Raw genomic sequence first — 12,466 nt, 5'->3', positions numbered from 1 at the left:
AGTAAATACATTACCTATCCATGGTCCAGGGCTCCTCCTGCGCTCTGCTTCTCTCCGGTACCCTTGCGCTGCAGCTTCAGAGCGGGACCGCCGCGGCCAGTGATTGGCTGAGCAGCCTGTCAGTTAAGACAGGCCGCTTTGAAGCTGCAGCGCATGGGACCCAGGGAGAACTGGACCATGGATAGGTAATGTATGCCAGTTTAGCAAGGGCTGCAAGGACATCGGTAACAATGTTCATGCAGCCCTTGTTAAACGGTTGTCAGGCCGTGTAATAGCAGATCGGCGCTCGTTTACAGTTATCGGGCCCCCATCGGCCTGTGTAATAACACTCTTAGATATTGTTATGTGTCTGGTGGAAACAGGAGCTTCCAAGATTCTGGAGACCCTCCACCAGAGCCCCCCTCCCCCCTTATATACAGAGTTAGCACTAAGCCAGGGGGCTCTCCAGCTTTAACAGAATTGATAGACTGGATATTAGTTCCTCCTGTCACACACCTTATATTTCTTCAGGTTTGGTAAAGGAAAATGTGAAGATGGAGGAGATGAGATCAACCTGAATGACATTGAAAAAGTACTTCCCACCTGGCAGGTAAGAGCTGGTTATTATACTGAAATGTGAAGAAACAGAGGAAAGATCTATCAGAGTTATCCAGGCTTAGAAAAACATGGCTGCTTACTTCCAGAATCTGCTCCTCTCCGGTCCTCAGGTTGGCTGTGTTTTGCAGCTGAGTTGCATCGAAGTTAATAGAGCTTAATTGTAATACCACGCACAACCTGAGGACAGGGGTGTTGCTCTTTCTAAGCCCAGATAACCCCTTTAATGGATGAATTATTCAGGAGTATATTATTTTAGGACTGTTGTGTTGAGCTGTACTCCTGTTGCTGCCTTTACTGCAGCATCTGAATATTGCCTTAAAGCGACTCTGTACCCACAATCTGACCCCCCCAAACCACTTGTACCTTCAGATAGCTGCTTTTAATCAAAGATCTGTCCTGGGGTCTGTTCGCCAGGGGATGCAGTTATTGTCCGAAAAGATAACTTCTAAACTTGAAGCCCGTGCCAAATGGGAGTATCTGTGCCCTAACTTTGCACCACCCCTCCGTCCCTCCTCTCCACCCTCTTCATCATTAGGAATGCTCCAGGCAGATTACCTCCCATTCCCCACCTGGGTCAGCCCGGCACATGGGCTGGACCTGTGCAATGTTCAGCATGTAGGAAATGTTCCAGTGGCATTCCTAATGATGAAGAGGGTGGGGAGGAGGGATGAAGGGGTGGTGCAAAATTAGGGCACAGATACTCCCGTTGCAAGTTTAAAAGTTTTTTTTAGGACAATAACTGCATCCCCTGCCGAACAGACCCCAGGACAGATCTTGGATTAAACTCAGCTATCCGAAGGTACAAGCGGTTTTGGGGGGGTCAGATTGTGGGTACAGTCTCACTTTAGGGTACTATTACACGAAGTGATTTTTTGACGTTCAATGATTAACAATAAACAATCTCAAACAATCACTATGGCGAACAACCTGAAATCGTTTAACCAATTACACGGAACGATGATGGTTACTTATGATCGCTGTTGCGGTCGTCTTGTCATCGCTATTGCAAACGACTAAATGACGTCTTATTCCATGCAAACGATTTGCAAACGATCAACAATAAAAATAGGTCCAAATTCTATCAAACGACCAGCGATTTCACATTGGTTGTTTAACCGTTGTCTGCTTTTACACTAAACGATTATTGTTTAAATCCGAACAATCTAACGATTTTTCGAACAATAATCGTCCCGTGTAATAAGGCCCTTACTGTCTTGACCCTTTGTTAACTTGACTCTTGCACTTGTAGCTTCTTTTACGCTGTAATTTAGCGCCATCTAAAGGACACTTCAAAAATAGCACTTTGTGTTTTCTCTATTCAATAAAAGAGCAACCTGCTGCCTTCCAGCTGTTGTAGAACTACAATTTCCATTGTGCTTCAACAGCTAAAGCTTTGCCTGTTCAGGCATGATGGGAATTGTAGTTTTGCAACAGCTGGAGGGCCATGGGTTCCTCTTTCGTTCATTATTCCTTGTCTTAGGCCTGTAAGGATTTACTAAGTCTAAATGAATGGATGATATGAATAAATATAAGACATAAGATTGATATCGGATATCCAGGGACAATATTGAATGTATATGGCTTTATAGCCATGTCCTCCAACCTATGGCTCTCTGGCAAAATTATAACTCCCAGCATGACAGGAGTACTAGACTTGCAACATTTGTACCACCTGAAATTTGCAAGGCATGCTGAATGGGGTCTCTATGGTATGCTGGTGGAGGGGCTTTTGGTACTGGTGGTATGGGGGTAGAGGGATACTTAATCTGTGTGTGTTTTTTCCTTCAATTATTTTAAATCCCAAGATATATCCACAGTCTATTATTAGAAGCAGCCTCCCGGCTTTAATGCAGTTATTGCCTATATTGCCAGTGTGGCACGACAAAGAGGGTGTCACTAGCAAAAAGGATAAAGCTTACAAAGAAATGAGCTTGTCATAATTATTGTTCAATCATTGTTAACACTGCTACATGTACGATTAACTGTGATATTGAGTTAGGCTATTATCGCCCAGCCCTAACATACATATATACAGTGGTGCCTTGGATTACGAGCATAATTCGTTCCAGGACCGTGCTTATAATCCAAATCCACTCTTAAACCAAAGCAAATTTCCCCATAAGAAATCATTGAAATGCAGACAATCTCCCTCACCTTCCAAATCATAGCAGATCCACATCAGGCTGGGGCTTACATCAGGGGACAGGGCTGTGGAGGTAATCTCTTTATAGCTGTAACCCATCTATGTGTTCACATATGTCCTGTTCACTCTTTCACGCTCCCTGCAGTCTGTCACCCCTTGTGTTTCCTATCCCCACTATTCCTGGTATAATGTGTCTACATTTACACTTAGCTATACACACTGCTGCTATAATGCGCCTGCACTCACACTCAGCTATACACACTGCTGCTATAATATGCCTGCACTTGTGCTCAGCCATTCACACTGCTATATAGAGAAGTTTCTGTCACTGTCCTCCTGCACAGCTCTGTGATTCTCACTCCCTGATTGGTCCATGCTGAAAACACACCCCTTTTCCATGTGACCACACAGACCTCTGACAGCAGCCCTGCTTCTCTATTCTAGCCTGTTGTACTACACTACTGTATTATGTGGATCTGCAGCTCCATCCTCTATCTACAAACTGCTGCTGTTTTATCAGGGATATGCAGTTACTATACATTATACTCCACATGCTGATTGCTATACTCTACAGTAACTGATAATATCACATATCCAGCTGTTTCTCATTGTTTCATGTTACATGTTATTCAGAATAAATCATTATTTTGGGGTGTGGAACCAATTGTCTGCATATCAATGATTTCTTATTGGAAAGTTTGCTTTGGTATAAGAGTGGATTTGGATTACAAACTCAGTCCTGGAACGCATTATGCTCGTAATCCAAGGCACCACTGTGTATTTCTACATCACTACTAGCTGTGTGCAGTGATCTTCCCACCCACACCCACTGCGATGACCAGTCTAGAAGAGTAATAGAAATCCGTCTATTCCTAGAACTTTGTGAATGGCAGTGCCGGGAAACTCCCGCTCCATCTGACTCCCTGCATGACGTCTCCTCCCATGTATTCAGCCATGTGGGCACATCACTAGCCTACAAGGACAGGTCCAGGTTGTTTACCACCGTGTCCCTCGTCTGCTATAACTCAGCAATGACATAAGGCTTTTTGCTTTGTACCTTGTAATTGTCTGCCTTTTTGTTATTAATAAGCGTGTGGGCTTCTCCTTTCATGCCAGTGTCACTGCTGGGGTCTCGGCGTCTGGCAGCGTTCATCCTACACACCTCCAAGGTCCTGTCATCCACGTCCAGCTCTCATCACGTCTGTCAGCAGCCCGGCTAGAAAATTATATCATTGCCTTCCAGCAGCTCTAAAGATAGAAGAGGAGCACATCCCTGTCATTTAGTGCAGACAATGGAGGACTGGTATTGTCAGTGAGGACCCCGCAGCGGCCGTTGTGCGGGGTGTAATTACTGGTGTGACACCTCCTGCCAGCAGCCTCACAGCCATCCTGCTGCACTTATATATAGAGACATAGGGGGAGATTTATCAAACATGGTGTAAAGTGAAACAGGCTCAGTTGCCCCTAGCAACCAATCAGATTCCACCTTTCATTTTCCAAAGAGTCTGTGAGGAATGAAAGGTGGAATCTGATTGGTTGCTAGGGGAAACTGAGACAGTTTCACTTTACACCATTTTTCATAAATCTCCCCCATAGGGACCTTGAGCTTTAGCATGTGCACATGTCATACTCGCCAACAGTCCTGGTTCTGAGGAGACAGCCCCGGCAAATCCATGTCCCTGGTATGTCCCGGGAAGCTCCGCCTGGGCTGTGGGAAGCCCTGCCCCCTTCAAGCGCAAGTGATGTTACTCATGCAAAGCAGGGAGAGGAGTCCCTGGGGGACTAGAGGAAGCATACTGGTGAGGTAAGTATAGCTTTTTTTGTTTGAAATACAGATGAGGGGAACAAGAGAATGCTGAAGGGGGTACTGGTCTGATGATGAAGGGACAGGAGGAGGATGAAGGGGGAAGTAGTATGATGATGGAAGGGCAGGAGGATGAGAGGGGTAGTTAATATGATGGAAGGGCACAAGGATGAAGGGGGTAGTAGTATGATGATGGAGGGGAAGGAGGATGATAAAGGGGTAGTAATATGATGGAGGGGCAGGAGGATGATAAAGGGGTAGTAATATGATGGAGGGGCAGGAGGATGATAAAGGGGTAGTAATATGATGGAGGGGCAGGAGGATGAGAATGGTAGTACTATGATGATGGAAGGGCATAAGGATGAAGGGGTAGTAGTTTGATGATGGAGGGGCAGGGGGATGATAAAGGGGTAGTAATATGATGGAGGGGCTGGAGGATGAAGGAGGTAGTAGTATGATGATGGAGGAGCAGTAGGACGAAGGGGGTAGTAGTATGATGATATGGAGTGCAGCTTCATCATACGGGTACAAACTACCAGTATGTACAGTCAGTCAGTAGAGTGCTATCTGTTAGTCTCAGCCTGCTCTGAGTGGGGTGTGTTATATACTGGGGACCTAATACTGGGTTGTGTAATATACTGGGGACCTAATACTGGGGTGTTTAATATACTGGGGACCTAATACTGGGGTGTGTAATATACTGGGGACCTAATACTGGGGTGTGTAATATACTGGGGACCTAATACCGGGGTGTGTAATGCGCCTTTCGTGTTCTGACTGTAAATTCTAACTGGAAAATTTTGAACCTACGCCCATGATAGGCCACACCCCTTTTTATCGCCAAAGTGTCCCTGGAAAAAGATTACAAATGTTGGCAACTTTGACATGTTCTCAAGGTGAATGGACTAGAGAAAACTTCTACTCTATTCATGAATCAGACAGATCTGGCTGAGCACACATGTGCCGCAATGGTAAGTGAAGTGTAGAAGTTTACTGAAGTTCACGGGTTACCATAATCGTTCCAGCTTTTGGCTCAGGGGGTCATGGCACCGTCCATGTGGATGAGATTACATCAGGTCTCACCCAGATTATGTTGAAATTTACTTACAGTCCATTTTGTTCATATGAATGGGGATATTTAATTAGGCACGTCTTTTACACGGCCATAGTGGATTTGCTGGCCACACAACCTCTGATGCCGTTGGCCACAGTCCTGGACCGTGCACACAATAGTTGTATAGGAGCAAAAATCCAGACCGTACAATAACATTTGCTATCTTGGTTCTAATCCACATTCATGTGCATTGTACTTTATACTAGTACTATAAACAATTATGGACAATTTATTACGGTTTTGTGTAGGAGGCCTTAAAGGAGTATCTGGTACCAGAAAGTTAGATTTGTAAATTACTTCTATATAAAAAAAAATCTCAAGTCTTCCAGTACTTATCAAGGAAGTGGTGTATTCTTTCCAGTCTGACACAATTCTCTCTGCTGCCACCTCTGTCCATGTCAGGAACTGTCCAGAATATGAGAGGTTTTCAATGGGGATTTCCTTCTGTTCTGGACAGTTCCTGACATGGACAGCGGTGGCAGCAGAGAGCAGACTTTTTTTTTTTTTTTTTTTTTTTTTTTTACCCAATGTACCTCTTTAAGGCCTCCTATACACAACCGTAAAATATTGTCCATATACTGTTAAAGGGGTTGTCCGGCGATAAAAAATTATTCACAGAATAACACACATTACAAAGTTATACAACTTTGTAATGTATGTTATGTCTGTGAATGGCCCCCTTCCCCGTGTCCCACCACCCCCACCCGTGTACCCGGAAGTGTGGTGCGCTATACATTACCTGTCGCGTGCCGACCACGGTCTCCGATCGTCAGCAGTGACGTCTTCTTCGGGAGCTTGGCGGATCTTCCCGAGTGCCGGCCGCCCTCTGCAGCGTCATCCGAAGCTCAGCCGCGATTGGCTGAGCATAACTGTGCTCAGCCAATCGCGGCTGAGCAGCTGATGACGTGGCCGCGTCATCAGCCGCTCAGCCGCGATTGGCTGAGCACAGTTATGCTCAGCCAATCGCGGCTGAGCTTCGGATGACGCTGCAGAGGGCGGCCGGCACTCGGGAAGATCCGCCAAGCTCCCGAAGAAGACGTCACTGCTGACGATCGGAGACCGTGGACGACACGACATGCGGTGAGTATAATGCACCACACTTCCGGGTCTAGCGTGGGTGGGGGGAAACACGGGGAAGGGGGCCATTCACAGACATAACATACATTACAAAGTTGTATAACTTTGTAATGTGTGTTATTCTGTGAATAATTTTTTATCGCCGGACAACCCCTTTAATAATTGCGGATAGTATAGGACCCATACTACTATATGGGTTCACACTGGACCAAAATGATTTGCTGCAGATTTTGATTGTATTGCCCCCCCAAAAGTTATATAAATCGCCAATTTACACTTATTACGGGAAATGCACATAAAGTGCTTTTTCCCTGCACTTACTACTGCATCAAGGCTTCACTTCCAGGATAACATGGTGATGTCACTTCCTGGATAATATGGTGATGTCACTTCCTGGATAACGTGGTGATGTCACGACCCGACTCCCAGAGCTGTGCGGGCTATATTGGTTATTTATATAACTTTTGGGGGGCAATAAAATACTTTAAAATTTCGCTGGACTTATTAGTCGGAATAATAGGCAACAAATCTTCAGTGTTTCAGTCCTGTGTGGACAGACGCTCGGTGTAGATGTGGATCATCTGTGAAGGAACCTGCGCCCGGGTTATTCTGCCCTGTGTGGACCTAAATTAAGTTTTATCTGTTTGCCCCTGTGTCTGCGATCTGCTCAGCCTGCAGCATGTGCGGGGAAAATGTAGCAAACCTTCTAGTCACTGTGGTGTCTGAGTCTGGAACCCAGTGTTCTAGATCCCTGGACAGGTTAGCACTGTGAAATGGTAAGGTCAGTTAAAGAACAAGTGGGCAAGGGTTGAGTTTACTGGGTGCAGTGTAGTTTTGAACATATGTCACAAATTTTGCGCTTACACAGAACGATTATCGTGCAAATTTGCACGATAACGATCAAATTCGAGCGATAATCGTACATGTAAACGCAGTGAACGACGAGCAAGAAATCGTTCATTTTGATCTTTGAACATGTTCTTAAATCGTTGTTCGTCGTTCGCAAAAAATTTGCAGATTGTTCTGTGTTAAGTCGTTCACTGATTTTACTTATTTGAGAAATAGGCTTTAGCGATCGGAAAACGAATTATCGTTCCGTCTAAACTCTGATCATTATAAAAAAAAATTGTGCGATCGGGCGAATTATCGTTTCGTGTAAACGCAGCATAATCCAGAACAATGATGTCCATTCACCATTCCCGGGCCTCCTGCTGTAAAGAAACCAGCCCCAACCCTAACCAGTTCAGGATGGTGATGGTGAAGTGCTAAGAGTCCTCTATTACAACAGCCCAACTATAAAAATGTTTAATTCCTTCATTGAGCCAGTTTGCATACCCCCATGATGCATTGCTGCATCTTAAAGCAGCAGCTAGGTCTCTTCGCTGACAGCCTGTATTACTCCTAAAAGGCTTAAGAACAAGCAAAAATGGCAAAGTCAAAAAGACCTCTGCACAGTTTAAAGGGGAACTCTGGTGAAAATTTTTCTTTTAAATCAACTGGTTCCAGAAAGTTATACAGATGTGTAATTTACTTCTATTTAAAAAGCTCAAGTCTTCCAGTACTTATCAGCTGCTGTATGTCCTGCTGGAAGTGATGTTTTCTTTACAGTCTGACACAGTGCTCACTGCTGCCACCTCTGTTCATGTCCAGAGTTGTAGCAAATCCCCATAGAAAACCTTTACTGCTCTGGACACTTCCTGACATGGACAGAGGTGGCAGCAGAGAGCACTATGTTAGACTGGAACAAATACACCACTTCCTGTAAGACTTACAGCAGCTAATAAGTACTGGAAGACTGGAGATTTTTAAATAGAAGTAAATTACAAATATATATTACTTTCTGGAACCAGTTTATTTGAAAGAGAAAGATTTTTGCCAGAGTTCCCCTTGAAGGCCCACCTACTTCCTGTACTTTGTCTTGCTGTGACTGCTACTAGAGACAGATATCCCCCAACAACAGGCAGTGGACCGCATATTGCAGAGAAGGGAGACTTCTTGTGGCTAAGACTCTAGTGACGTTTTTTTCTTGGATAGTCCTTTTTGTAATAAGGAGATTTACAAATATGTTAGAAATCACATAGACTAGTTGGCACCGTCAGTGACTGTTTAACTTAGATGTGATCCACATTCTATTATGATGCATGACAGGGGATGAATTATTCTATGTTGCATAACCTAAAATAGAATAAAAAAAAAGGCCCGACCTACTTATACGTATATTCAGCATAACCTATTGGTGCAATTTGCCTCCTGGTCACTGGGGGGCGCCAGAACACCATCTGCCGCTCCTAGTTCCATGCTGGCATGAAGCAGTGAATTCTGTACAGAGGAAGCAACAGAGTTCTGTAATCTCACATTTTCCACGTTGCAAGGTCCGCTATTTTTGGCTCGTAACACGTAACAGCAAAGCTACATCTACACTGTAAACAGAGTTCAAGTGTCCGAACAACAAACGTCCCAAGCCAGAAAATTGCAGACATCTTGGCACCAGCGTCGCTCGGGTATTGTCCCAGGGATCGTATGATCACTGAGGAGTCACAACCAGTTCTGTTATGACCAGGCCGTAAAGTAATGAGAGCGCTGGAGGGTCTCCTGTAACAGAGTGTGACCGGGGGGCGGCCGCCTCCACGCCACCGCATTTCACCGAACCCGTAATCTGGTCTAGGCCAGGAAGGAGATCGCTTACCTCTAAGTAAAATACACAGATCAGGAGAAGCTATAAGCTATTACTTCAAGATGGTTTTGGAACTTGGGAAAGTTGGGTGACAAGTATGGCTGCTGATCACTCAGCTTTTCCAGCTTCTTAATCTGTTTAGTGAGGAAGTGGTGTGTCTCCTGCTTGAGAAAGATGGGAGCAGACTGTAATGGGAAGCATATTGGTATAAAGAAAAGATATATAGATGATTGTCTGTATAAATGATCACCTGATCCATCTTGTTTCACCTTAAAGCGGTTATTCTGAGTTCCACAGGATAGGTGATAACTAAGGTCCCTATTCCAACGGACGATTATCGTTCAGATTATCGTTAAATCGTTCGAATCTAAACGATAATCGTTCGGTTGAAATGCAGTTAACTATTAACGACCGAACGAGAAATCGTTGATCGCTTTATAAGACCTGGACCTATTTTTATCGATGCTCGTTCGCAAATCGTTTGCATTGAATAAGACGTCGTTCGCAGTAGATAGGAACGCAATAGCGAATAAATAGCGGAGAAAAACTATCGCAATTACGATCATAAGTAACGATTATCGTTCCATGGAAATGAGTGAACGTTTTCAGGTCTTTCGCAATAGCGGTCATTTGAGATCGTTAATCGGTAACGATTATGCAAACTATAATCGTCCGGTGGAATAGGGCCCTTAGCTGATCAGTGGGAGGGACCCCCAAATATTGACAAGAACGGAGGCCAGTCGTCCCCTGTGCCTGCTAGACCACCGCCCCCTTTACTGTTTATGGGGTTGAACTTGACTGTGAATGAAGCCGTGGCTGAGCGTGCTCAGTACTATTCCCTTCACTCAGGGGACAAGGATTAATCAATCATCCGCTGTCCTGTACATAGATAACTTATAGCGTTAACCATTTAAATCCTTTAATATACATAACATCAGAAGATATAAGGAAAAGTTTTTTTTAAACTTTTTTTTTCTTTTTCTGGGAAAGCTGGGTAACAAAAATGGCCGCTTATCATCCTTTTCCAGTTCCCTTAGTAAACGACTGACATGCCTCCTGTTCCTTGCACCTGGAAAGATGGCTACTGTCTGTAATAGGAAGCACATCGGTTGTCACCCAGCTTTCCCAGGAACAGATGTAGGAATATAGATTGTATATAGAAGAAAAAGAACCTCTTAAGGCCCTATTACACAAAGCGATTACCGGCCGTATTTGGCCGATAAACGTCTTGTGTAATAGAAGGTAACGATCAGCCGACATGAACGATGTCGGCTGATTGTTGCAGTCGTTTTGTCTTTCAACATGTTGAAAGACAAACGACTTATACAGCAACGATCTGCTGCCATCTGCTATGGGCTGTCCAGACTGCTGCCATCTGCTATGGGCTGTCCAGACCGCTGCCATCTGCTATGGGCTGCCCAGACGATCTTACGATCAACCGAGCAGCTCCCCGTGGCCCCCCTGTACTTACCCGCTCGCTGCCGATGTGTGTAATAGCGGCGACAGTGAGTGGGGAACGAGGAGCTTTAGCTTTGGCTGTCCAGGCATGATGGGAGTTGTAGTTTTGCAACAGCTGGAGACCAAGGTTCCCTACTCCTGCTATAGAAAGTGTAGTTAACTTTTCCCCCCTTATGTATATAGGGGCCTTTATATCACAGTCCAGACAGCCCCCTAATAGGAAGCACATTAGTGTCACTCAGCTTTCCCAGGAACAAATATAACTAAGGAAAAGGTGACTATAGTATTTCCAGGGAATGATGGGAAGGAGGGCTGACATGTAACTATTTGGAGCCTTGATTTCTCTGCGTAATGTTTGAGTGATCCTTGTATTCAGTGGGTAAAGAGTTAAAAATAAAAGGGAATCGTAATTTTAAAAAAAAAGAAAGTAACTGAGCTGAAAGGTAAATATTCCGGATGTATTCCTTGAAGACTGCGAGACTGTTTGGTGAAGGTTCATTCAGCCTCCTGTGGTAAGATCAACATTACAGACCTAAGATGACCCCTTGAAGAGGTCTGAGGAGTGAGCCCAGGAAAATGTAAGACGTTAGAAGCGCTGTGTGTTTCCCTCCAGTGATCGGAGAGAGACGTCCAGTAACTTTACGCCGGATGCGGTGATTCCACTTCTTTTTTACTGGAGTCACAATAACCTAGACATTCACTGGAAAGCTGTGTGGGTTGTACGAGCAGCAGCATATGGCCTGCGGCCCTATAGACCAAAGCGGTGATGATGAACCTACTGCCCTCCAGCTGTTGCAGAACCACAATTCCCATCATGCCTGGACATCCTTTCCATGACTGACTATCCTTGGTATAGGTCAAGTATAGGCCGCAGAAAAACTACAGCTCCGATCTCCAGTCAGGGCACGATAGGAGTTGTGGTTTTGCCATAGTTGGAGAGTTACAGGTTATTAACCAGTGGGTTAGACCATCAATATCTAATAAGTGGGGTGCATCAGCGCCATATATTCCTTCATGGTTATCACTGGTATTACAACTCAGGATTAGACAGTTAACATCCAACATGTCTGCTACTTTTCTCTCCAGAATTAACTGCTGAAATATAGATACTATAGATCAGGGGTAGGTAACCTTGGCTCTCCAGCGGTTGCAAAACTACAACTCTCATAATGCCTGGACAGTGAAAGGCCAAGGTTCCCTACCCCCTGCTATACATAGTATAGTTGACTTTCACCCCCCCCCCCCCTAGTCTATACGGGCCCTTATATCACAGTCCAGAAAGCCTCCTTCAATCCTTTCTATTACATTGGGTAGAGCAGGATATAACAGAAAATGTTCCAAGACTTTACTTAACTTTGATGATCCAGAAAATTTTAGATGCCAATAGTAATACGATCCCTAGTCGTTTGGGTTTAGACGCACAGCATATGCCGCCTTGTTGCTGTTCCTCCTCGTGATGTCAGCGCCTCTGCTACCTCTTTTAGATGCAGCTCTTAAATCTTCTTGGTGGGCAGCAGTGGAAGTGACCCTTGATTGACACATATTGTGTGTTCAATATATCTGTAGACAGGAAACACTTCTCCTAACCTCTAAAGAAGC

The 12,466-nt window shown here is 44.7% G+C and overlaps 1 protein-coding gene across 5 annotated transcripts in view; it reads left to right on the top strand.

The window, feature by feature from the left end:
* Nucleotides 1-12,466, top strand: part of CTIF (cap binding complex dependent translation initiation factor) — a 147,016-nt gene that overhangs the window by 38,413 nt on the left and 96,137 nt on the right. For all 5 annotated transcript variants that reach the window (XM_069963210.1, XM_069963212.1, XM_069963211.1 and 2 more), the window contains one exon: nt 511-589. In XM_069963210.1, coding sequence (XP_069819311.1) covers nt 511-589 — 79 coding nt within the window. The remainder of the gene's footprint in view (nt 1-510; nt 590-12,466) is intronic.

The sequence above is a fragment of the Dendropsophus ebraccatus genome, chromosome 3 (genome assembly GCF_027789765.1).
Source record: "Dendropsophus ebraccatus isolate aDenEbr1 chromosome 3, aDenEbr1.pat, whole genome shotgun sequence".
Taxonomy (NCBI): domain Eukaryota; kingdom Metazoa; phylum Chordata; class Amphibia; order Anura; family Hylidae; genus Dendropsophus; species Dendropsophus ebraccatus.
Note: the sequence above shows the minus strand (reverse complement) of the source record. Positions and strands in the feature narration are given on the sequence as shown.